The sequence below is a fragment of the Calidris pugnax genome, unplaced genomic scaffold (genome assembly GCF_001431845.1).
Source record: "Calidris pugnax isolate Ruff unplaced genomic scaffold, ASM143184v1 scaffold133, whole genome shotgun sequence".
In the NCBI taxonomy this organism is placed as follows: Eukaryota; Metazoa; Chordata; class Aves; order Charadriiformes; family Scolopacidae; genus Calidris; species Calidris pugnax.
The window spans coordinates 9,012,566-9,039,541 of NW_015090977.1; the positions used below are offsets into that span (position 1 = coordinate 9,012,566).

Genomic DNA, 26,976 nt, shown 5'->3' on the forward strand with positions numbered 1-26,976 from the left:
AGGAAGGAAGGAAGGAAGGAAGGAAGGAAGGAAGGAAGGAAGGAAGGAAGGAAGGAAGAGAGGGAGAGAGGGAGAGAGGGAGAGAGGGAGAGAGGGAGAGGAGACCCTACCAGGGGGGCTGCAGGGCCCTAAACCCAGGCCACGCTCCCCATTTGTGTGCTGCTGCCTATTTTAGGGCTAACTTTTAAACTCCATCTCCCCTCTGCTGAGAGCGGAAGCGTGAGCTCGGAGCACACTTCAGCTCCCATATTAAGCAAATAGTTTGCTTTGATGAGCCAAAGATCAGATGCAGTTTTTAAGACAGCCAGACCAGCATTTTATCACTTGCCTTTTTGTTTCTTTTCAAAAAAACATTCAGCAGATCCTAAGAAATGCAAGCTTCAAAATATAGTCTGTGCTCTCTTTTTAAAACACTATTTTTAGGAAAGAGCAATTTCTGTCTATCAGGCACATAATACATGACTTAAAGTAACTTGATTACACAATTATTCAATCATTTGGAATGCCTTTGTAGTGTATAATTACTCACTCAAAAACTGCATGCCCTCCCCCCTCGCTGCCATACTCAGACCAGGAGAAGGAAGCGCAAAGGAAGCTCTCACAGAAAGCACTCACACGGAGAGGCACCAACCCGAGGGACAGGGGACACCCCGATGCCACCCCGTGCACAGCCCCGCGGCCACGCTCACCCAACGCCGGGCTGGGCTTTGGTGGTGTTATCAGCTGACGATATTCCGACCACCCTGCAGGTTCCCAGCCACCCTGCAGCTGCCTTTCCTTCCTACGTCCCTTCAGATGTTGTTTAATTATTAGCTGATGATATTCCGACCACCCTGCAGGTTCCCAACCACCCTGCAGCTGCCTTTCCTTCCTACGTCCCTTCAGATGTTGTTTAAAGCAGCCCAGAGACTCAGGAACATTAGAAAGGGAGAATTTTTGTATTTCTAAAGACTCTTTCAGAGTTCATTAAAATGTTTTGAATGTTCAACCTCAGTCCCTTTGAGCGGAAGGTCAAACACCACTGATCCCACTTCTGCAGATGAGTATGTACTTTTCACCTTTTCTTATAGAATCAGAATGATTTGGGTTGCGAGGAACCTTAAAGCCCCCGCCCAGTGCCACCCCCTGCCCTGGGCAGGGACACCTCCCACCAGACCAGGTTGCTCCAAGCCCCCTCCAACCTGCCCTTGAACCCCTCCAGGGATGGGGCAGCCACAGCTTCTCGGGGCAACCTGGGCCAGGCTCTCACCACCCTCACACCAAAGAATTTCCTCCTGAGATCTCACCTAAATCTCTCCTCTTCAAGTCTGAAGCCATTACCCCTCATCCTATCAATACATGCCCTTGTGAAAAATCTGCAACCTGCTCTGGGTGGACCTGCTCTGGCAGGGGGTTGGACTAGATGATCTCCAGAGGTCCCTTCCAACCCCATGTCATTCTGTGATTCTGTGATAGGATTGTCATCCTGTGCTCGGGGTCCTGCTAGAGATGCTGGGCTGTGCAGGTCTTTGGTTTGAGCCATTATGGCAGGTCTTACAGATTTAGAGCAAAGATGAGACGGCAGGAGGAGCACACAAACCAAAGAGGCCATTTCTGAGTCCCACTCCTGCCCTGGCCGTGGGGGATGTTCACACCAGTTATCCCTGTCCCCAGGCACCACACACAGCTCACTCCCCGCTGCCCTCCCCGCGCGCCTCCGGCAGGTACTATATTACATTCTCTTTACTTTCTGAAGTAATCACACTTTGTTTAAGAGACACAGAAAAGAAAATCAAACTGGGGGAGAGAAAGAGATGAGAAAGAGCACGGGGAGATTAAGGTTAAAATCAAAGAGATGCCAAGTGGGCTTTTTCCTTGTCAGTGCGCACGCAGGGCTGGCTCTGATGAGCGATAAAATGGAATTAAAACACAGGTCAGCACTCACATCTTTTAGCAGGGAGGTATTTTGTCCAGCTCTTACCTGATCTCATCCGGGAACTGGGCGTTTGTAACCAGGAAACTGGAGATGCTGTGCTGGTGCAGGAGCTTCACAAACCGGTTGATCTGTGGGTACATGATGGGCTCTCCCACCAGCGAGAGGGCACAGTGCTTCGCTGCCATGGCTTCCTCCAGCCGATCTGCTCTCACCCCTGACACGCCTGCAAAGAGAGGGAAAATGGGCTTAAATCAACTAAACCCCGACCCAAATCATGTGTCTGTGCCTAGAATACGCCCTGGCATGAGGAAGACTGAGCAAGACCAGCTGGAGCCCTCCTGAACCTGAGGGGACACCAAGCCACAGCCAGCACCCACTAAGGGATGGTCCAGCAATGTTTGAGCCAAGCTCTCCATCACCAAGAGCTCACTGACTCTGTCTGAGCACTGAGACAGAAACACAAAAGCCAGTTTAATGCCACTTCCAGTAGGCATCTTAAAGAAGACCTAGTTATGTCTGTCTGCGCTGCCGACCTCCCGTGGCCCCTCAGCCCCATGGAGATCAGCTCTCCAGAGGGGCTGGGAACACTCACCCCAGCAGAGCATCAACCACCAGCTCTGAATCCATGTGGCCACCACAAGAGACACAACTCTACAAAGGATGTGCTCAAGAAGAAAACCCAACACACGACACCGTCCTGAACAGGGAGAGACCTTTCAGCACAAAGAGGAAAACACATGGAGCTCGGCTGTAGCGTCCAGGTGAAAACACCTTCTGCAGGTCCAGCCCAAGTGACATCAGTGACACCCACGGGAGGGCAGGGCAGAGGTGGATCCTCCTCCAGCCCATCCGCATCCGACCGAGCGCTCAGGACCCATGTGAGATCCTCTGACTACAAACAAGCTTTTGTTCCAAATATGTCACTTCGCATTTCCTTGACGTGCCTTGATGTTCCTTGAATAAAATCCGAGGTTTTAGATTGGGACTGGTCGGCTTTAAAAAAAGAAGGACTTGGGTTTGAAACCCAGTCCTCAGCTCACCTCTGACTGCTGAGACGCTGGAGCTCCAGCAGTAGAGACAATTACATGTTCTGCTGCAAAGCCAAGATAAAAAGAGATGTTTGTGGATGTTGCTTCAGCCACACGTAGAAAAGCTGGTTTGTGATGAGAGCAAAGCTTTGTGCACGTGAAAGCAGCTGGGCTTGGGCCTGAGCATCCCTTCAGATGTTGTTTAAAGCAGCCCAGAGACTCAGGAACATTAGAAAGGGAGAATTTTTGTATTTCTAAAGACTCTTTCAGAGTTCATTAAAATGTTTTGAATGTTCAACCTCAGTCCCTTTGAGCGGAAGGTCAAACACCACTGATCCCACTTCTGCAGATGAGTATGTACTTTTCACCTTTTCTTATAGAATCAGAATGATTTGGGTTGCGAGGAACCTTAAAGCCCCCGCCCAGTGCCACCCCCTGCCCTGGGCAGGGACACCTCCCACCAGACCAGGTTGCTCCAAGCCCCCTCCAACCTGCCCTTGAACCCCTCCAGGGATGGGGCAGCCACAGCTTCTCGGGGCAACCTGGGCCAGGCTCTCACCACCCTCACACCAAAGAATTTCCTCCTGAGATCTCACCTAAATCTCTCCTCTTCAAGTCTGAAGCCATTACCCCTCATCCTATCAATACATGCCCTTGTGAAAAATCTGCAACCTGCTCTGGGTGGACCTGCTCTGGCAGGGGGTTGGACTAGATGATCTCCAGAGGTCCCTTCCAACCCCATGTCATTCTGTGATTCTGTGATAGGATTGTCATCCTGTGCTCGGGGTCCTGCTAGAGATGCTGGGCTGTGCAGGTCTTTGGTTTGAGCCATTATGGCAGGTCTTACAGATTTAGAGCAAAGATGAGACGGCAGGAGGAGCACACAAACCAAAGAGGCCATTTCTGAGTCCCACTCCTGCCCTGGCCGTGGGGGATGTTCACACCAGTTATCCCTGTCCCCAGGCACCACACACAGCTCACTCCCCGCTGCCCTCCCCGCGCGCCTCCGGCAGGTACTATATTACATTCTCTTTACTTTCTGAAGTAATCACACTTTGTTTAAGAGACACAGAAAAGAAAATCAAACTGGGGGAGAGAAAGAGATGAGAAAGAGCACGGGGAGATTAAGGTTAAAATCAAAGAGATGCCAAGTGGGCTTTTTCCTTGTCAGTGCGCACGCAGGGCTGGCTCTGATGAGCGATAAAATGGAATTAAAACACAGGTCAGCACTCACATCTTTTAGCAGGGAGGTATTTTGTCCAGCTCTTACCTGATCTCATCCGGGAACTGGGCGTTTGTAACCAGGAAACTGGAGATGCTGTGCTGGTGCAGGAGCTTCACAAACCGGTTGATCTGTGGGTACATGATGGGCTCTCCCACCAGCGAGAGGGCACAGTGCTTCGCTGCCATGGCTTCCTCCAGCCGATCTGCTCTCACCCCTGACACGCCTGCAAAGAGAGGGAAAATGGGCTTAAATCAACTAAACCCCGACCCAAATCATGTGTCTGTGCCTAGAATACGCCCTGGCACGAGGAAGACTGAGCAAGACCAGCTGGAGCCCTCCTGAACCTGAGGGGACACCAAGCCACAGCCAGCACCCACTAAGGGATGGTCCAGCAATGTTTGAGCCAAGCTCTCCATCACCAAGAGCTCACTGACTCTGTCTGAGCACTGAGACAGAAACACAAAAGCCAGTTTAATGCCACTTCCAGTAGGCATCTTAAAGAAGACCTAGTTATGTCTGTCTGCGCTGCCGACCTCCCGTGGCCCCTCAGCCCCATGGAGATCAGCTCTCCAGAGGGGCTGGGAACACTCACCCCAGCAGAGCATCAACCACCAGCTCTGAATCCATGTGGCCACCACAAGAGACACAACTCTACAAAGGATGTGCTCAAGAAGAAAACCCAACACACGACACCGTCCTGAACAGGGAGAGACCTTTCAGCACAAAGAGGAAAACACATGGAGCTCGGCTGTAGCGTCCAGGTGAAAACACCTTCTGCAGGTCCAGCCCAAGTGACATCAGTGACACCCACGGGAGGGCAGGGCAGAGGTGGATCCTCCTCCAGCCCATCCGCATCCGACCGAGCGCTCAGGACCCATGTGAGATCCTCTGACTACAAACAAGCTTTTGTTCCAAATATGTCACTTCGCATTTCCTTGACGTGCCTTGATGTTCCTTGAATAAAATCCGAGGTTTTAGATTGGGACTGGTCGGCTTTAAAAAAAGAAAGACTTGGGTTTGAAACCCAGTCCTCAGCTCACCTCTGACTGCTGAGACGCTGGAGCTCCAGCAGTAGAGACAATTACATGTTCTGCTGCAAAGCCAAGATAAAAAGAGATGTTTGTGGATGTTGCTTCAGCCACACGTAGAAAAGCTGGTTTGTGATGAGAGCAAAGCTTTGTGCACGTGAAAGCAGCTGGGCTTGGGCCTGAGCAAGTGATGGGGCTAATGGCTACTGCACAGAGACCTGACAGAGCTAAATGAGAACTTGATTTGGAAAGAAGGCTGCATCTAAACCACACACTGAGATTAAAGGGCTAGCCTTTGTACTCCTAAAGCTACCGTAAGTCATTTTTTGAATTAATCAATTTCCCTCAGCATCTTGCAATTGGACTACGATAATTAGCGCCAGCTTTATAAGCAGACAGAAAAAAAAACTCCAACAGCACATCCAATTTGAGAGTAACTTTCTCAAAACAGTTTACATCAGATCTGGCACGTAGTAAATACGCTCCCGAGGAGTGCAGAGGTTTTGTATGCAATCGTTTGACCATATAAATCACCAGGCAGCCAGGGATAAACTAACCAGGATTAGTGGGTATTGCAGGGAGCACACACTCCTGCACGTTTGGTTGCCGAATGGCGATAGCCTCAACCTCTGCTCCTGCCTCAGCCTCCGCCTGTCCTCACTCTGTCAACTCCAGCAAAGTCAGAGCTGGGGCAGGTCCAACACAGGAGCAGGAGCTGGGACCTGCAGGAACCCAAGGAGCCCCTGCAAGATGCGGTGATGAAGAGCTTGGAGCTCCTGCCGAGCTCAGGTCCCAGCAGAGCCCACAGCCAAGCCCCCTTCAATCCACACGTCTCCTTTGGGAAGCCGATTCCAGATGCTCTCCCACAGGTGTGCTTCAATTTGGGAAAGAAAAGCAGCATCTGGCACATTCCTCTGGAGAGGCTGGTTGTTGGCTTCAGGTAGCCCTCTGCAAGCACCTATAACACCAGTCACCACAAGAGCCTGGAGACGGAGGAGACAAGGAACCTGTTTTACCCACTCTTAGAGCGCGACACACAGGTAGCATCAGGATTTCCTAGTTCAGGTCATGAGTTTTGTTTGCTCATTTTTCCCTAAGTTGTATCATCAGAGACTCCCATCTTTGAGTTTTGAATTATGTTCCCATTCTGTGAGTGCCCTTCACAAGGGCACAGAGATTTACTAGTCACTACCCAGAAAATGTATCCATCAAATAAACTGCTCCCCACCTTCCCCCCCCCCAGCTCCCTGACAGCACCGTGTCTCCCTATCAGTTACTCTAAAAAAGAATTATGTGACATTAACTAACATCTATGGTCTTCAAAATCAGTACAAACTATGGCAATAATAAAAGAGAAGATGACACAGCATCATCTCTGAAAGCACCCACAGGGCCTCTTACAGTAGCGGGCTGTCCTCGAGGATACAGAGTACCCAAGAACCCTTCTGTTCCTTCAAGGAAGATCTCATTTCCACTACGATGCATGGAATTAATAAAGCATCAGATTAGCTCTCCATCCACAAAGATGATGGAGGGATTGGAGCATCCCCCTGATGAGGAAAGGCTGAGAGAGCTGGGATTTTTCAGCCTGGAGAAGAGACGGCTGAGAGGAGACCTTATTAATGCTGACAAGTCTCTAAAGGGTGGGTTGAAGGAGGATGGAGCCGGACTCTTTTCAGAGATTCCCGGTGACAGGACGAGGGGCAACGGGCACAAGGTGGACCATGGGAAGTTCCACTCCAATCTGAGGAAGATCTTGTTTGGGGTGAGGGTGGCAGAGCCCTGGCAGAGGCTGCCCAGGGAGGGTGTGGAGTCCCCTTCTCTGGAGATCTTCAAGATCCACCTGGATGCTCCTGAGTGATGTGCTCTGGGCAGCCCTGCTTTGGCAGGGGGGTTGGACTGGAGGATCTCTTCCAACTCCAACAATTCTGTGATTTCCTTTGGAGATGGCTGTATGTGTGTACCCTGTGGTACTTGGAAAAAAAACAACAAACTAATTTATTCAAAGAGCATTTTGAATAGATGCTTCCCTGAGCAGCAACACCAGAGCCCCAGAGCCCTGAGGACTCTCCAGCCAAGACACCTTCCCCATCCCCTGCTCAGGCCTTGGGGTGGGTGGGATTTTTTATTTCCTTTTAAAATCAATGATAATAAAATCCAACCTACTACCTGTGGAGCACTGCGAAGTTTGCTGGAAGCAGAGTCACGTTTTCTGCCCCAGGCAGCTCCAGCCCGGCCCGGTCCCGGCGCTGTCACCTCAGGCAGGGGACACCGCGCGTCCCAGCCCTCCCCACCAGCAGCCGCCCCCCAGAGCTGCGGCTCCTCCGCTGTCACCGATCCTGCTCTGATGGTGTTTCCACACACACCTCAGGGAAGCGACAATGTAAGATTCACAAAATCTAACACTGAGCTACTGGCATTTTTTTTTTTTTACTGATTTTTCTTCTCCTTAATAAACCTTTCACTTTCCGGCTCCCGAGACAGGAAGCGTGTTGCCATCTATAACTCTGAAAGAGTAACACATCTTCTATTTTTCCGCTTTGCAGCACAGTTCTGGGCCAAAGACGCCTAATATTTTTTTTTAGAATCATAGAAATATAGACTGGTTTGGGTTGGAAGGGACCTTAAAGACCATCCAGTTCCACCCCCTGCCCTGGGCAGGGACACCTCCCACCGCACCAGGTTGCTTCAAGCCCCCTCCAACCTGGCCTTGAACCCCTCCAGGGATGGGGCAGCCACAGCTTCTCGGGGCAACCCTGGGCCAGGCTCTCACCACCCTCACAGCAAAGAATTTCTTCCTAATATCTAATCTAAATCTCCCCTCTTCCAATTTAAAACCATTACCCCTTGTCTTGTCACTGCACTTCCTGACAAAGAGTCCCTCCCCATCTCTCCTGTAGCCCCTTCAGATATTGGAAGGCTGCTCTAAGGTCTCCCTGGAGCCTTCTCTTCTCCAGGCTGAACACCCCCAGCTCTGTAAGCCTGTCCTCATAGGGAAGGTGCTCCAGCCCTCTGATCATCTTCGAGGTCCTCTGCTGGACCTGTTCCAGCTGGTCCATGTCCTTCCTGTGTTTGGAGCAAAGCTGGACACAGTGCTCCAGGTGGGGTCTCAGGAGTGCAGAGTAGAGGAGCAGAACCACCTCCCACGAACTGCTGGCCACGCTTCTCTTGATGCAGCCCGGGATGCGGGTGGCTTTGTCAGCCGCCAGCACGCACTGCTGGCTCACGTTGAGCTTCTCATCCATGAGCACTCCCAAGTCCTTCTCCTCAGGGCTGCTCTCCAGCCATTTTTGCTCTTTCTACTTTCACAGTTCCAGGACAAGCGTAACTGTGCTGAGGATGCACACCTGAGTTTCAAGGAATATTTATAAATTTGTTTAGTAAACTCCAAAAAGTAAGAACTGGGATGTTGTTACAGGCCTTTAGACGCTTCGGAAATATTTTGAGGTGCTGCCAAGTCCATCTATCAACTCTCTCTCTCCCCAGCCCTGTTTGGGAAGGCCAAACAAAAGGGCAGTAAGGGAAGGAGGGGGTGGTTCCTTAGTCTGAAGTTGGGTTTACACAGATTCCTGTGCTCAGCTTTCAGATGGCTTTTGAGCATCTGCAAAGTAACTTTTTGCTTTTCACCTTTCTTTAGTGCAACCAACACACATTTCTACCTTACAAGGGCAACGCCTCCATCACCCCACACCAGCACCACACAGCTCGGGGGCAGCATGCCCTTGACTCCCCCAGCAGCTGTGGGCAGACCCAGACACTGCTTTAAACACGCGGCTTCTGCCTAAGAAAATATAAATTACTATTTTGAGTCAAGTCCTACCTCATAAAAAGGAGGGGGGTCATTATTGTTATTGATAACCGGGTCTGGTTAGAATCATAGAATTGTCGAGGACCTTTCAGATCACTCAGTCCAATCCAACACTGCCAAACCCACCACTAACCCACGTCCCTCAGCACCACGTCTGCCCGGCTTTTAAATACCTCCAGGGATGGTGACTCCACCACTGCCCTGGGAAGCCTCTTGCAAAGTTTGATAACCCTTTCCGTGAAGAATTTTTTCCCAATATCCAATCTGAACCTCCCCTGGTGCAACTTCAGGCCATTTCCTCTTATCCCATCACCTCATCCTTGGGAGAAGAGACTGACCCCCCCCCGGCTACACCCTCCTTTCAGAGAGTTGGAGAGAGCAGTAAGGTCTCCCCTCAGCCTCCTTTTCTCCAGGCTGAACACCCCCAGCTCCCTCAGCCGCTCCTCACAAGACTTGTTCTCCAGACCCCTCATCAGTTTTGTTGCCCTTCTCTGGACATGTTCCAGCACCTCAATGTCTTTCCTGTTGTGAGGGGCCCAAACACAGCACTCGAGGTGGGGCCTCACCAGTGCCAAGTACAGTGCCGAGGGGGACAGTCACTGCCCTACTCCACCTGGCCACACCATTCCTGACACAGACCAGGATGCTATTGGCCTTCTTGGCCCCCTGGCCACACTGCTGGCTCATATTCAGCTGCTGTCAACCAACACCCCGAAGTCCTTTTCTGCTGGGCAGCTCCAGCCACTCTTCCCCAAGCCTGGAGCGTCCATGGGGTTGGTGTGACCCAAGGGCAGGAGCCAGCACTTGGCCTTAGTGAACCTAATACAATAGGCATCGTCCCATGGATCCAGCCTGTCCAGATCCCTCTGTAGAGCCTTCCTACCCTCCAGTAGATCAATGCTCCCACCCAACTTGGTGTCCTCTGCAAACTGACTGAGGGTGCACTCGAACGCTTTGTGAAGATTGTTGATAAAGCTATTAAAGAGAACCGGGCCCAGTACCGAGGCCTGGGGGACACCACTCATGACCGGCTGCCAACTGGATTTAATTCCATTCACCACCATGCTCTGGGTCCAGCCTCCAGCCAGTTTTTTACCCATTGAAGAGTCCTTCTGTCCAAACCATGAGCAGCCAGTTTTCCAGGAGGATGGTGTGGGAAACCGTATCAAAGGCCTTACTGAAGTCCAGGTAAACAACATCCACAGCCTTTCTCTCATCCACCAACTGGGCCACCGTGTCATAGAAGGAAATTAGGTTTGTCAAGCAGGACCTGCCTTTCATGAACTCATGCTGGCTGGGCCTGATCCCCTGGTTGTCCTTCACGTGCCACATAATGGCACTCAGGATGATCTGTTCTTCTGGCCGCTCACCTCCCAGTTCAGCACAGCAGCTCCGATGGAACCGGCTTCCCTGGAGCTGCTGGTTCAAGAGCACAAGATGATTCAAACCAGCCACTTGATGAAAACAAAGGCCACGAGGCCCTAAAACTTGAGTTATTTTTCCACATATTCTATAACTCCAGTGAATGAGACAGAGCAACCCCGCTCTGCTGACAGAAGGGGGTTTTGCCTGTCACATTTTTAATCCATTGGGTTCTCTCTGTGCACGGCCAACATAAACAAACGGGTTCCCAAAACAACAGCCAAGACTGAGGCTCATCTTGCATATTTTATGGTTGCTTCATTCCACTCCTGCTGCTCCACAGCCTCCACTGTCAGAAAGGAATAGCTGAGTCCTAGACCCATCCTGCCAAGCTGGACAGTCCTCCCGGCACACACAGCTGACCCTGGCGGGCAACCAAGTTTATCACATCTGGGAAAAAAAATAAAAACCCCAACCATCTATATAAATACATAACGAATAAATAACACGGTTGTTTCCTATGGGAAGTAAAATCCAGTAGTTTTCAGAGGTGCTGTGTAACTGCAGCTTCAGTCACAAACAGATGGACTGAATAATTCCTGAAAATGTTAACACCCTAAATGCTACCGCTCACTCATTAACAAGATAAATACAATCTAGAAGTTTCAGAGCCAACACAAAAGCTCCCAGGGAATTGCAGTGTATTTCCTATCAGGTTAGAGGTCGATTCCTTTTACCATTGACCTACCCTCACTTTTACACAAGAATCAAGATTTCTCACCATCCAGACCAGCTTTAGCCACCACGGAAACCTCCATGTGTAGGGAGGTAAAGGCTACGGCAACCATCAAGATGCACAAGAGGCAGCTCCACTCTGCTCCCTCGAGGCAGCAGTAAATACTCAAAGGCTGACTCGTGTTATATGTCAACAACAAGGCAGAACATCTCAGAAAACAGTAAATGCCCCACAAGAGTTTTTTCTCACCCATCTTTCCCATATTATAAATCGCATGCCTCCTTCCCAGTATTTCCCAGATGACCAGAACTTTGAAGACGCTACTGCTGGTTACCTCCCAAAAGTATCGTTAACAGGGAAGAGGTAGGAGAAGTTACCTTTGAACTGCTTGATCATATTCTGATGATTCTCAATAGCCTTCTGCAAGATCATTTCGGGCTGGTCCATCTTCCATCGCCACTCTGTGCCCACAGGGTTTGTATGATGTCTGAAGGGAAAATAGACAGTTATCTGCTGCTGTTTGTAACACACATGTAAAAAGCCACCTGTCGCCCTGAAAACTTTGGCATTGTTTAATAATGTTAAAAGCAACAAGAAATTCTCAGCAATATCTTGCTTCTGACACCCCTTTCAGGTCTCATCCTTGACCACCGTTCTCATACCCTTCTCCTTCCAGGCTCTGGTCTCCCCAGAAGGAGGAATAGACCTTGCAGTTTATATTAAACTTAACTATTTTGAACCACAAGTGAAAAGTATCTAAGCTAAAGTGATGGTCTGCAGCCACAATAACCTCTGTAAAGAAAGGAAAACTGGTTCTACCTCTTCTTCTGGTCGGTCACTCCCCCAGATTTACTCAACTGGGGCTTCTCATGACTTCAGAGATCTGCCACCACAATACTGAAACCCAAAGGCAAAACCTAAAATTAAAATGCTAATTTCTCTGAGCCAAGCAGATTGCACGATAAAAAAACCCCACTGATCTTCCATCTGAGAGACAATTTGTGTCACATAGGGCTGGGAAGGCAACCTTGTCCACCCAGAAAGGACCACTCTACCCATATTTTGTTTTCTTCAAACCAGAAAAAGCCTACCAGGTGGCTTGGGTGGATTTGCCTGGGAAGATACATGGAGTTTCACCCTACTCCCTATTCCATTAGCATGAAAAGAGGTTTACAAAGCCATTGGCATCTGGAAAAAAATGCATCCTGACCAGTAAATGAAATATTAGAAGCAGCTGGTGTGGTCCCATCATGGTCCCATCTGGGCAAACACAACCCAGAGAGATCCTATAGGAGGGCACAAACCTCTCCCTGGTGGGAGATATTTCCCACTAACCTCATTGTACTTAGACTGGTATCAAACAGGGATAATTCAGCCTTTACTGATCATCCTAAGAAAGTCAATGTATTTCTGTGCTTTCACCTCCTCCTTCTTTCCATCTTCTCCTGCTTCTTATCCAAAATACACTACAAAAGTTCCTCTGCTTTTCCCTGATCAACTCTACTGCAGCTCTAGAATAACTTATTAATACAAGAGCAGCATGTTTCATAGTGTCTTTCAAAACAATAGGGGATTAATAGAGCTCTGGACAAGAAAACAAGATCAAGCAATGATCCTGAAAACAAGATCAAGCAAACTCCTGAAATTCTGTTTTCTGACCAGTTGTTCTCAGTTTCCTCTCCACGCTCCATCATCCCGGGAAGTCAGCCCCAGAGAGGACGGAGGTTTCCTGCTGTATTCAGCCTTCCAGCTATGGGGGCATCAGGACACAACACCCAGCATTTAACTTGAGGAGAAGAGACCAAGGGAAGCTCTTTCTGAGAAGGCAGTAGCCAGTCCAGCGCTCACTGAAGACAATCAAAAGACTCCCGCTGACTGCTCCAAGTGAGAAACACCCGCAGCTCCACACTTTGCCAGTGCTAAAACACACAAATTCTAGACCCAGTATCAATAAAAACAGCCCTTTGGCCCAAACATTTCTTCATCCACTTCAAGAGCAGAGATTCAAACGCTGCTCTCAAACTGCTTTGCCATCTCAAAGATCCTTTAAACTAAAACAGCTTTGCTTTTTGAATTTCCTTCTTTTTATTTTTTCTTGTTTCTGTCCGCCAACATGGAAAGTTTTCTGAACGCCAACTATAAAAGGCATTTATAAAACTCTTACATGTTTAACTACATAACTTGTACCTTGTATATTTAATAGGGCAAGTTGGCAGAAAATCAATCGGCTCTGGACAGCTATTAATTACCAGTGTCTAACAGTCCTTGAATTTTTACACATTCTAACTGTTTAATAAACATACCAGGTCGTGCCTACAAAGCAGCTTATTTGGCAAAAAGCAGTTTTTCTTCTAATAGGGGAGAAAAAGCAACATCTTGTGGCTGATGAGATTGTTTCACAGTCCCTGGCATGGACAGAATGTCACTGTCACCTCCCCATTGCCCCGCGGGCTCGGTGATCCCTTGCATCACCTGCCTCACCAGTGACTCCAGTCTGGAGCAGCTCATTGCACACAGCGTTCCTTCCCTTCCAAAAATAACACCAGCAAAAAGAAAAAATTCTCACTCAAACCCCCACACACCAGAAAACACTTATTTTATTCAAGATCTCAGGTGTGAAAGAGGTTTGATTTGATACTTCAGAGACAAGATGTTCCTGCAACAGCACCCCAAGATCGTGCAGAAGGTGATGGGGAGCTCCCAGCTCACTCCCGCTCCCCCCAGGCTAAGGAGGCTGCCTCCCATCCAGCTTTAATTGCATTCTCATCAGACCTGTGATCTACCAGCAGGATCTGCCAGCATCACCAAAGTGTCCCTGGCCATCGGTCAGACCTCTGTGACAGCGTATTCTTCAGTGGGGGAGCGCATCCCCCTCCCTGATCACTTGTGTACTATTTTAATAAACCAGATTTTGCTTGATACTCTTTTAAAAATGGTTGCTCTCTTCTGCAAGCAATGCTTAGCATGTGAAGTCTTTCCAGTGCTTAGTATGTGAAGTCTCTCAAGAAACGTTGAAGGAAAATGCAGCACAGGGATAAAGTGTCATTTACTCCATGATGTCAATACCTGGGGGGGACATGAAGGCGAGGAAACGCTGGGGGCAGCGAGCCCCAAAGGACAGACTCAGGGGTCCCAGGAAGGAAAGAGCAGAACAAATCCAAGAAAGTTCAAGAAAGGAGACTTCAATGAACCCTGAGAACCCACAGGAGAAGAGTTTAAGGGCAAAGGAGTTCAGGGGAAGCGGCAGGTTTTTTAGACCCTATTAAGACAAAAAAAAGCAAAGATATGAAGAGTAACAGGAAACAAACCTGGCAGGATCACAGGTTCTTCTGCAGCCCTGTGATCCTCCAGCTGAAAATAAACGGAAGAGCACAAGAACACAGGGTCATAATCAGAAAGGTGAAGGCAGAAAATGAGATACAACTCACAGAGGACATCCAAAAGGGTGAAGACTCGCCCTACAACAATGTGAGGAGGAAGAGGAAGACCAAGGAAAACATTTGTCCAAGGCACAAGCAAACAATGTCTAATGTTTCTGTGTGATGATAAGAAACCTGTTTTCACCTTTTCTTCTACTTTCTCCTGAGAGCGACGGGAAGAGCCCAGACTGGACCAGGAAAATCAGAGGTTAGAGGTACTTAATCAAAATGAAACGTTTTCACTCGGATGGTTAACGTTGGATGAATTGGCTGACAGTATCAGAGTCGCTGACAGTAAGCTGAAAGTTTGTGAGTAGCACTTAAGAGTGATTTAAAACACACTGGAAAAATGCAAATGCAAGGCCCACTTTAGCACAAGCCAAATATTTCTACACCAGCCCCTCCCAACTTCCAGTTCCTCAGGACATACAGGATCTAATAAGTGTGCGAGCCCCAGAACACAGAACAGCCACCATGAACGTGCTGAGAACATTTCGTGCCAAGGCCCCCACTGGTCCTTTTAGGCAAAGGGAAAGAAGAAACTGAGCTTTTGACACCATCTTACCCAATACTGTCATAATCTGCCCAAGAAACTCTCTGTAGTAGCACTGTTCTGTAAGAAAGCACAAATCAGGGTGCAAAACTTGAATCCACTGGTTCAGTGTGAGACTAAATCTACTCCAAAAGGCACCCCCAGGATTGTGTCCTGGTCTGCTCCTCTTCAGCATGTCCCCAGAGTTGGATGATGGCTCAGGAGGCCACATCTGAGGTGGAACCAACCCGGCTGCAGATGCCAACTCAGGGAGGACAACATGCAATTAAAAAGTTCACCATGATGATGGTATCACACAGTCAGACTTTTATTTGGCTGCAAAATGCCTGGGGGGGGATAAAGCGAAGATTTCAAGTCTCTCAGATTTACTGTCTCAAATCAGATGACACTCACTTTGAAAAGAAAAAGATAAGTTTGATAGGAACAATTAAAAAACCCCTATCTGGACTGCTGTCTGAGGACGAGGAACACAATGTTTCTGTAGAAATTTCCTGTTAAATAACAAACAATTATTTCTCACGGTGCTCTGAGCAATCTCTTGTTAGCTGCAGGAATGACAGAAATAATGGTTTATTATGAATAAATTCAGGAAGAGAAAAAAAACTTTTGAAAAGACAGGGAATTATTCCTAAATGCTGAAAAATTTAAACAACTTTAGAGGGGAAAAAATTAGGGAAATAAGGCTGAAGTGAAATGTTTAGATATCTGAACATCCAAAGAAAACTCTTATTTTAAAAGTGACAAAATATTCAGTATTTCCAAGAGAAAAGTTGGACTTTTCTCATGTTTTCAAAGTGAATTAAATATAAATATTTTTTCAGGAAGAAGTGAAAAAGACCAAAATGAATTGATGAATTCTAGTTTACATTAAATAAATCAACCCATAACTTCTCCATTTTCACCAGCAGTGAACTGCAGCTCAGCCCTCACTAACTCCCTGAGCTTTTTCAAATCAGCTGCTCGACCAAAATAAATTTAGTCTTCTCCTTGTGAAATTACTTGGTCGTATCACAACACATGGCAGCAACTGACAGCATCAATAGTGAGGAGTTCAGGCCAGTTCTTCTGAACTGAGAGGCCTGAACCTCAGAAGACTTTTAGAAGAGCCCACTGCTGGTACTGGGACTGGTACGGGGCCCTGGTGAGGACCCACCTCAAATACTGTGTCCAGTTCTGGGGCCCTCATGACAAGAAAGACATTGTGGTGCTGGATCGAGTCCAGAGAAGGGCAACAGAGCTGGTGAGGGGTCTGGAGAACAAGTCTCCTGAGGAGAGGCTGAGGGAGCTGGGGGTGTTCAGCCTGGAGAAAAGGAGGCTGAGGGGAGACCTTCTCGCTCTCTCCAACTCCCTGAAAGGAGGGTGTAGCCGGGGGGGGTCGGTCTCTTCTCCCAAGGAACAGGTGATGGGACAAGAAGAAATGGCCTGAAGTTGCACCAGGGGAGGTTCAGATTGGATATTGGGAAAAAATTCTTCACGGAAAGGGTTGTCAAGCCTTGGAAGAGGCTGCCCAAGGCAGCGGTGGAGACATCATCCCTGGAGGTATTTAAAAGCCAGGTAGACATGGTGCTGAGGGACATGGGTTAGTGGTGGGTTTGTCAGTGTTAGGTTGATGGTTGGACTGGATGATTTTAAAGGTCTTCTACAACCTAAACGATTCTATGATTCATACACTTCTGAAATCTTAAGGATGGAAGATGCCCCATGCTGAAAAACTACATCCCAAGCCTAAGAACTGCTCACTCTTAAGAGAAAGACAGTTACCAGGAAGGCAGGCAATGCTGGAACCTCCCAAAACCTGCCCTGGGCCTGTGCCAACATATTTGGTTCCTTCCCAGCAGAAGCAGGCCCAGCACAGTCTCAAAGGCTGTCTCAAAACTATCCTGAAAAAATCTCCAGACCCGCCTGGATGCTCCTGAGTAACATGCTCTAGCTCTAGGCAATCCTGCTTCAGCAGGGGAGTTGGACTAGATGATCTCTATGGTCCCTTCCAACTCTAAAATTCAGTGAAATTCAGTGAAACTGGGCACCAACTCACCCACTGCCTGCAACAGCTCCCAAGATAGACGTGAGCATTTCACAGCCAATGCCCTGCTCACATTCACTGCCGGTGCCATGAATATCTCAACTAGTAACGACAACTACAAAAGCCTTCAACAAGTCCAAGACCAGGAAAACGCACACTGCTATAAAACCAGATGCACAGATTAGGCCCAAGGGACAACAAAGCAGTGAAGAATCAAACCTGAAGAAAACAAGGAACTTCGGGTCATAATATATTAATTCTGTAAGCAAAAAATAGCCAAATTGAAACAGTGGGAGAACAGAGTATTGACTTAGCAGAACAGGGACAGGAAGCTGGAGATGCAGAGAGACTCTGAGCTTTCAGGTTCAGGTTCCAAGTTTCAGAAACCTGCAGCGTCAACCCCTTTGACACCATAATATTTCCATTTCCCTGAATAATTTAGCCTTTGGAGTCAAGTCCCTTACGAGAAGAAGCTTTTGTTTTAATCTGCATTTTCAGTTTCTTCTTAAATTTTTTGAAGACCTTATAAAGTACCTCTTGTGCGGGAGATGAATAATCTCATTTTGTGGGGGTTACTGTGATCACTGGCTTTTGGCCACACACTTATTTAGATCGTCTGAATGGAACTTCAGCTGTTGCCTACTGCAAAAATTAAAGCTGAAACCTTGAAGCACAGGTATAAACATCATGAAGCTACAGAAGAAGAAATATGAACCAATTTCTTTACAGGATATTTCACTCTGTCTGGTTTGCATCCCCCTCAGATGAAAAAATAATAAACGCTATTAATTTAAATCTTGTTTAGCTGTTCCATCTCCCCACAATAATTGATTCTGCCAGAAACATAATCACATCAGGTTTGCCTGGTGACTGTGCTGCAACACAGTGTCAGAGAGCCTCAGTCCCCATGCTTGCTCTAATTGATTAAAAGATTTGGTCACTTGCACATTTCCATTTAGACAATTAAGCTAAAGAGATGCTACAAACACTGTGGGACCAGCAAAGAGCAATAACGGATAGACTATTTTTGTAGGGAAAATTATGACTTTGGGCTCTTGCAGGAATTAAGGTGTTTCTTTCCCCCTTTCCTCCCCTTGCTACTGATGCCAGAGCCCCAGGACACAGCACGATGGCTGCCACATGGAGGAAACAACTTGCTTTTCCTGCCCTCCAAAGAAGCAGCAGGTCAAAGGGAGTAGATTCTACCCCTCTGCTCTGGGGAGACCCTATCTGGAGTGCTGTGTCCAACTCCAGAGTCCCCAACATCAGAAGGACATGGACCTGTTGGAGCAGGGCCAGAGGAGGCCACAGAGATGCTGCAAGGGCAGGAGCCCCTCTGCTGTGATGACAGGCTGAGAGAGTTGGGGGGGTTCAGCCTGGAGAAGAGAAGGCTCCAGGAAGACCTTCGGGACTAGAAGGGGCTCCAGGAAAGCTGGGGAGGGACTCTGGATCAGGGAGGGGAGCCATAGGACAAGGGGAAAGGGTTTGACACTGAAAGAGGGGAGATTGAGATGAGATCTCAGGAAGAAATTCTTTGCTGTGAGGGTGGTGAGAGCCTGGCCCAGGTTGCCCAGAGAAGCTGTGGCTGCCCCATCCCTGGAGGGGTTCAAGGCCAGGTTGGAGGGGGCTTGGAGCAACCTGGTCTGGTGGGAGGTGTCCCTGCCCAGGGCAGGGGGTGGCACTGGATGGTCTTTAAGGTCCAGCCAAACCAAACCATTCCAACCCAAACTATTCTACGGTTTTATGATAAGCTGCCACGTTTTAAACCTGCATCCCCAAACTCTCAGCCAGGTCTCTGGCAGAGGCCAGGAAGCATGAGCCAGAGGTGACACCAGTCAGGGGACACCATCAGACTCGATTCTCTACCAGAGAGGAGGAAAAGGAAGGCCTCCAGTGCAGAGTCCAGCTATATCTTTTACAAAACCCCCAACTTTCTGAGGGTGTTTGGATGCTGGCTCCACCCAGCAGTCCTGGTTTGGGGCCAAAACGCGTCAGTCATGACCAGCCAACTACAGTGACATCCAATTCCCAGGGAAACCAGCTGAACTACAGCATTTCTTGCCAAAGCAAGGAAGGGAAAACAAACAGGCTCCTTGGCCTTTTCCTCAGCAATCCCGGGAGAGCTGCAGTGGTGATGCAGTTGGAAACGTTGGCAGACTCTACAAATGTCAAAATCCTGAAAGAAGAGATCAAGGCAAAAAAAAAGGAATCACAGCTGTCTTATCTGCACGTTAGTGTGCAGAGCTGTGTGACAAGAGCAGCAAGGCATAAAACCTGGATTAAAAACATCTTGCCAAGAGTAGATCAAAACCAGCACTTCATGTGTCTCCAACAGCACAGATGGCAATGGCTAGTAAGAAGGTAAGAGGCACTGGTGCTGGGCAGGAGGAGCACGTGATTCTACATTTAGTCTCAAGTGATTAAGAACCTGCAAGGCATGGTGGGTTTAAAATGAAAAAAATAATTTAAAAACGGATTTTTATATATAGATAGTCCTGGCTGCAGGGTTTGTGAACTGTGGTGATGTGCACGTGGTAGGGAGGAGAGCGGGGATGGAAGACTCCTCTTCCTGTACCCAGTTAACCCAACCTCCAGCCACGCAAAGGCTGCAGCAGCCCAAGCCCAGAGGCTGAAAACCCAACCAAGGCAGAGAAAGCTCCTTCCAGTTCTGCTTTGTGTCAAAGTGAAGGTTGACCATAATGTGGAACGAGCCTCAGACTTAGCCTTCAGTCTTCTCTCTCAAACCTCTACCGAGCTGGCAGACAGGCGCTGCCGTCCACACGGAAGAGTCCAACAACTAGACCCCATTTCTCCCACAGAAGGTAAATAAATGAGACCATTTTTCAGCACAGTCCCCTGAAAAGCCCTTTCCTTGCCTCCAGGTTGTTGCCATTAGGAAAATAAGAGTTCAGGCATTCGTTATCATTAGGGCCACTGTTGCAGGATTCCTCTGGGAAGTGACAAACGACAGCCACAGGATGACAAGTTAGAGGCACAGGGAAGCTATCGCACACGGTGATTTATCCCAATTACTGCACTTCTCAATTTACACTCGTTTGACTTCCCCGATCCAGCCCCGCACTCCAGACCCAGGCGGCTGCTGCTGCACGACACTGCATTGGGTCATTCTGCAGGGGAACAGAGTTAAATGGTCTGTGGTGCAATACTGGGGACAAAACACCCCATTTCTGGCGATGTTATTGCTTTCTATTTGGTGTTTATGTACCTTCTGTGTAGGGACAGAGGGATAATACACGTGGCAATCATCTTCCACCCAGTACAGTCCCCACTGCAGAATTCAACGCACCGCTGCCAGCTGATACAGGGAAACAAGGAGTGAGCAGCAGCACTACATTTCTCTCCCCAGTCCTTAGACTGCTCCAAAGAAAAGCAACAAAATTCACACATTAAACATGCCATTTGCTGTGTCCTTTCAAGGCAGGGTATGATAAAAACCCATCAAGAGCCCCAATTAACATTTTGGTACAGACTCCCAAATGCAAACTTAACAGGATGACCAATGTCTAAGGCATATATTTAAACTAATGTGCGAGACAGCTTCAAAGTGCCTTCAAAGTTATAGCAATTCTTCTGCACTGGCATTTAAACATTCTCCTGAAACATTTGCATTATGAAAACACAAAGACTATGAAAGACAAAAGATGGTCCTTGGAGGAATTTGGCTGGTTTTGCATGAAATACTGGGATGTCAGACACCCAGCTAAGGGATGGGATGGGGGTTACTGGTGCTGAGCCCCCTGGGGCAGGCAGAGATACCGAAGGAAGCGCAGCCCCCGTGGTCTGAATTAACAAGGTGGAAGACAAAAGAGCTCAAAGAATAACCTCCACGTCCTCCCACTCAGCACTGTTCCACGTCACAGCTTTTATTTCTGCTGAGCCTCTCGGTGTCTCCACCGATCCCATCCCCACTCCCCCGCCTGGAAAAACCTTCCCTCGAAGCCCAGGCGTTGGTGAGTAGGCGCTGGAGCGGCTCGGGTTCAGATCCCAGCAAAGCTCATTTCCTTCAGACAATTAACAACAAAGTAACGCCTCTGAGAAAAGGGTCACTTTATCAACTAAAACGGAAAGTGATTTATTAGCTCCTGTTTTAGGAAGGCAACAGCAAGCAAGTCATCACTTTTCACTCATTGAGAAAGCAACTGAATTGGGGGAAGGGGAAGGTACTTTAAATTAGAAAAATGGTCCCATTTCAAACCAAAGCTACTCACAGCACTTAGCACCTTGGTGGCTTTGCACAGCATGAGCAAAACCATGTTCTCCAGAGCATCAGGAGCCCCAGGGGGTCCCAGACAGTGACCTTCAGGGGGATCCAAACCTCCACAGAGCACTGGGCTCAGGCAGCAGTGCGAACTGCAGGGTGGTGGATGGAGAGGTCTCTGTCTCCTGTCTCCCCAACCCTCCTGCCACTGGTCCCACCTAGGCTGAACCTGCCGGAGCCCAAGAGGGCACAGTTCTTGGGGAGGTGGCACTGAGGAGCCCTCAGATCCTCTTCTGCCTCCAAGAAGTGGAGTGCACCCACCAAGCTCATCCCTACCATCCCTGACCCACAGCAGCTCTCAGCGGGGAGCAGTACAGGCAGGACAGGGAGGAACACTGCTCCTTCCAAACCCTTCCTTCCCCAGTTCCCAAAGTGAAAAGGGCACCCAAAAACACTGTCCCAGGTGTGAGGAACAGGACAGTCAGGGACGCGGACAGTGGGATTGAGGGCACCCTCAGCAAGCTTGCCAACACCACCAAGCTGTGTGGAGCGGTCGACATGCTGGAAGGACAGGATGCCATCCAGAGGGACCTGGACAGGCTGGAGAGGTGAGTCTGTATGAACCTCATGGGGTTCAACCAGGCCAACTGCAGGGTTCTGCACGTGGGTCTTGGCAATCCTGAGCACAAACCCAGGCTGGGTGGAGAATGCCTGGAGAGCAGCCCTGAGGAGAACTTGGGGGTGTTGGTGCATGACAAGCTCAGCATGACCCAGCAACGTGTGCTGGCAGCCCAGAAAGGCCCATGCACCCTGGGCTGCATCCCCAGCCCCGTGGCCAGCAGGGCTAGTGGGGGCGATTCTGCCCCTCTGCTCCACTCTGGGGAGACACCCCTGCAGTGCTGCCTCCAGCTCTGGGGCCAACAACAGCAGAAGGACATGGACCTGTTGGAATGGAGCCAGAGGAGGCCACGGAGATGCTCCAAGGGTTGGAGGCCTTCTGCTGGGAGGACAGGCTGAGAGAGTTGGGGGGGTTCAGCCTGGAGAAGAGAATGCTCTGTCTGGGGAGACCTTAGAGCCCCTTCCAGTCCCTAGAGATGCTCCACGAAAGCTGAGGAGGGACTCTGGATCAGGGAAGGGAGTCATAGGACGAGAGGGAAGGGTTTCTAAATAGAAGAGGGGAGATTGAGATGAGATCTCAGGAAGAAATTCTTTGCTGTGAGGGTGGTGAGAGCCTGGCCCAGGCTGCCCAGAGAAGCTGTGGCTGCCCCATCCCTGGAGGGGTTCAAGGCCAGGTTGGAGGGGGCTTGGAGCAACCTGGTCTGGTGGGAGGTGTCCCCGCCCAGGGCAGGGGGTGGCACTGGATGGTCTTTAAGGTCCCTTCCAACCTAAGCCATTCTATGGTTCTGTGACAGAGTGGAGCAGAGCCCCCATCCCAAAGTACAACCACAACAGTATTTTACCTCCAGCAAAAGACACATTTGTTGGCGCAGGCCAGGCTGGGGGTGGCCTCCATGCAGCGGTGGCTCTCAATCCCGTAAAATGTGTGTTTGTAGCAGCCTCCTCGGCCTCGAAGCATCGACTATTGGCAGAGAAAGACACACACAAATACAAAAAAAAGAAGTTAAACACACCATCTGTAACCAGAGTGCAAAGGTTTGAAATCTGCTCCCTGGGCATGTTTGTAGTTTTCAGTCACTGGTAATTTTGCTGTTCAGAGTGACCGGTGACACGTGAGTGAGGTCACGGCTGGGGAGCAAGTCTGAACGAGGATGGATGCAGGAAGAAATCCACAGCAGGCAGAGCTATCCAGTCTGATTGCTTATATATGGCCTTACAGAAGCATGGCACTTACGATGTCAACTTTACAACTGTTTTAGAGGAGAGAAACTTTAACATAATCAATAACTCCTCACTCTCAGCCCTGCAGGATAACAACGTGCTCTACCGAAGCTTTTCACTGAATCAGCCAACAAAAGCGGGCGGGTGAAGCCACTTAAGCTGCAAGAAATATTATTGTAAAAGCCCACTAAAGAGTAACAAAGATCAATTTCAAGGCTGCACTACTGAACACTCAATTGTTCTCATTTGTCTGGTAGAGAATTTCTTCTAGCACTAAATTAAATAAATACCCTGACCTTATAAAGGCCCTTCCCAGCAGCCAGCGGCTCCAGCGGGACGCGGCACTTTCCCTCCCGGCGGAACCGCAGCAGCCTCCCCACCGGGATGGATCTGCTGCTCAGTGTGCCAGTGGCTCTCGTTAGCTCCATTAAATAATAATAAATCATAGAATCATAGAATTTCCCAGGCCGGAAGGGACCTCCAAGGGTCATCTAGTCCGACCCCCCCGCAGTCAGCAGGGACACCCCCAACTAGACCAGGTTGCCCAGGGCCTCATTGAGCCTCTCCTTGAATATCTCCAGGGATGGGGCCTCAACCACCTCCCTGGGCAACCTGTTCCAGTGCTCCACCACCCTCACAGTGAAGAACCCTCTCCTCATCTCCAGTCTAAATCTGTTCCCCTCCAGCTTAAAGCCATTGCCCCTCGTCCTGTCACTGCAGGCCTTTCTAAACAGGCTCTCCCCAGCCTTCCTGTAGGCCCCTTCAGGTACTGGAAGGCCGCTATTAGGTCTCCCCGGAGCCTCCTCTTCTCCAGGCTGAACAACCTCAGCTCCCTCAGCCTGTCCTCGTAGCAGAGGTGCTCCATCCCCCTGATCATCCTTGTGGCCCTCCTCTGGACCCTCTCCATCAGGTCCATGTCCTTCTTATATTGAGGGCTCCAGACCTGCACACAATACTCCAGGTGAGGTCTCACCAGAGCAAAGTGGCAGAATCACCTCTCTGGACCTGCTGGCAACGCTTCTTTTGATGCAGCCCAGGATGCGATTGGCCTTCTGGGCTGCAGCTGCACACTAAGAATCTTTACTCCTTTTCAAGAGAAAACGTGAAATATGACCTTCTTCTACCTGAGGAGGCCTGGTGATCCAGGAGAAAGTCCCCACTGAGCAGCGGGAAGAGCACACCCAGGTAACGTCTGGCACGGGCACAGCCTTGGCACACTCTTGGGAGATTAAACAACGTGGAATTCTAACGCTCTCAAACAACAGAGATTTTAAGAGTTTCACAAATTCTAGGAGAGCAAGTTATATTTTGGATTTCGCAAGACAGGCAAATCAAGAGATTCTCCCTAAAATTTGCAGGGTTTATGCTCTTTTCCAGAATGTGACAGAACACAATCGCTTTAATCTACACTATCGCTATGATACTTTACTTAATTCTAATCCTTCCAGCCCTGCTCCCGCTCTCCACTGATACAAATCTCAAACAAGCCCCCTGAAGATATTCATATTGGTGTGAATCTGAGTCAAAGCCACTGCCTGTAACCAATTTCAGCTCCATTTATTAGAACACTTTACATTCAATTCCTGCTTAAGCTAAAAATAGTAAGGTTCTATCTAAGCACACAGAGCTGCTATTTATTTTGTGAAATGGCTTTACAGTGCTGCACGAAATTCCGGTTCTTTAACAAAAATAGGTCCTCAGGTTCTCTCTCCATCACAGCACTAAGTTTGACAAGTTTTTCTTTAAACATTTCAGAGTCTTCTCCAATGCTGAAAGTGACAGAAGAGAGAAATATTTGCAAGAGTAAACAGCAGAAGCAGCGGTGGGATCAGTAGGTCTCACAAATATTCACACCAATGCAGCGTTGGGCTCTTTAAACCCTTCACAAAAACAAGTCTTTTGATGAAAAGGTTCGTTGATACCAGGCATTTCAGTAAGAAAACCTGGCTGCAGCCCCCACCCTGGTGATTGCCATTCAAAGAGCTCTTTTCAAAAAAATAAACAAAGTTAATCATGCAGCAAAAGAGATCCCAGAGACCAAAAGATCCCTGCCACAGCACACCAGCTAGAGATGCGCAGGCATTTTAACGAGCTGATGATTCCCACCGTTTATCACCCTGTGAAGGCTTCAGTGTGTTCTATCAGTGTTGCTTCCCAAAATATGTAACATTAGAGATCGACTTTTCGTTTCTGAGCTGCTCAGGGACTGCCACAGGACAGCCAAAACAGCAAACACACGGAAGGGACTGAAGTTTGTTCGATGGGGCTCTGTGCCTCCCCATGGGGAACATTTTTAAGTCTGCAAATAAGTGAATTGAAAAGCTCCTGGTTTAGGGTTTAGACGGCCTGAAGCACACAGCTGTAGGGCTGGGAGGATGGCTCTTCCATAGATACGTGTACACACACACACACACATATACCCACAGACACATCATACATAACTATATACACATACACACACTGCCACAGAGGAATTTTTAAGAAGTCCTAGTGTTAACAAGTGACAGTTACCTGTCTAAATCTCATGTGGCAGATGCTCAAAGCCAGTGGAGGAGGCACCGACAGAGCAGCTGCATCAGCCACACAACAAGAGGTTTAATGGCCCCTGTGTGCCAACCCGAGTGTACCCACTGTGGTACCCTCCTTCCAGACCTCACACTGCTGGGAACCTTCCCACTTCCCTCTCGCTGCTCTGCTCCCGCCGTACATTCAGCAGGCAGCAGAAAAACAGGAAAAAAAACCACCCCAACAGAGAATGATGCTCCCAGCTCTTTGCTACAGTCGCGTTCTCACTCTTCACAGAGGGATTTTAATAGCTTGAAATGCAGAACTACAGCTTGGAAGATGAAATTTGGTTTCTTGCAAGCAATAGCACATTTTAAATGATATTTTTATGTATTACGTATTTTTAAATACAATTAATTGTATTACCTGAGTAAGTTTCTAGCATGGTTTTTAACTTCTGAAATGAGAAAGAGCATACCTTTGTCCAGCGACAGAGCTTCACCCCGGAATGGCTTCCAATCAGCTTGTAACCTGGAAACAAGAAATAAATCAAGCCATCAATCTTAACTTGCAGTAATTGATAAACAAAGCTTATCAGTTGGTGCACACAGTTATCAAACATCACCGCCTCAACGCTGCTCCTCCCTGCTGGCCCAAAGGTAACACCACCACCAGGACATCAGTGTCCATCCACAGCACTCTCCATGTCATTCTGGGCACCTGCATGTCCCACCACAGGCCATGGCCACCCAAGGGACTTTGTCCAACCTGAACCCATTTCTCTTAATAGGAGATTTATTTAGATTCCTCAGTCCTGTCTGAATCAACAGGTGGTGGCCACAAGACTTCTCCATAACAGGATGGCAGAAGAACAGGTTTAGCCCAGCAACGTGGGACATCTGCACCAACCCCAGGGGACAGCACATGGGAGGGAGCAGGACAGGGAACCAGAAGCATCTCCCTGGCCCAGGGTCACCCCAGGACCAACTCCTTCTCAAGGAGACACCTTCCCACTGCTCCTCAGCAGGTCTGACCAAGACTGGAGAACATCATCTGACTTGTGGTGCAGTTGTGAGAGTGGAGGAAGGGAACTGAAACGTGGGGCTCGGCTTGAACCCAAACTTCACAGGCTCACCAGTTTCTCCAGTTCCATCTCCACTGGCCGCGGTGGAGGCACAGTGAAGAAGCTGCTCCTCCGTGCCCAGAGGAAAGCTGATTTCACATCGCTTCCCTGTTCCCCAGCCAAGATCATTTAAATTTATTAGTCCAGGAGGATTAATTCCACAACGTTCGTTAAGCACTAAGTACTATTATTA

The 26,976-nt window shown here is 48.8% G+C and overlaps 1 protein-coding gene across 1 annotated transcript in view; it reads right to left on the reverse strand.

Moving 5' to 3' along the window:
* TYW1 (tRNA-yW synthesizing protein 1 homolog) overlaps nucleotides 1-26,976 on the reverse strand; it is a 123,606-nt gene that overhangs the window by 61,079 nt on the left and 35,551 nt on the right. Inside the window, exons 9-12 of the mRNA XM_014953037.1 lie at nucleotides 26,139-26,191; nucleotides 22,777-22,895; nucleotides 11,480-11,589; nucleotides 4,214-4,391 (exon numbers count right to left, since the gene is read on the reverse strand). Coding sequence (XP_014808523.1) covers nucleotides 4,214-4,391; nucleotides 11,480-11,589; nucleotides 22,777-22,895; nucleotides 26,139-26,191 — 460 coding nt within the window. The remainder of the gene's footprint in view (nucleotides 1-4,213; nucleotides 4,392-11,479; nucleotides 11,590-22,776; nucleotides 22,896-26,138; nucleotides 26,192-26,976) is intronic.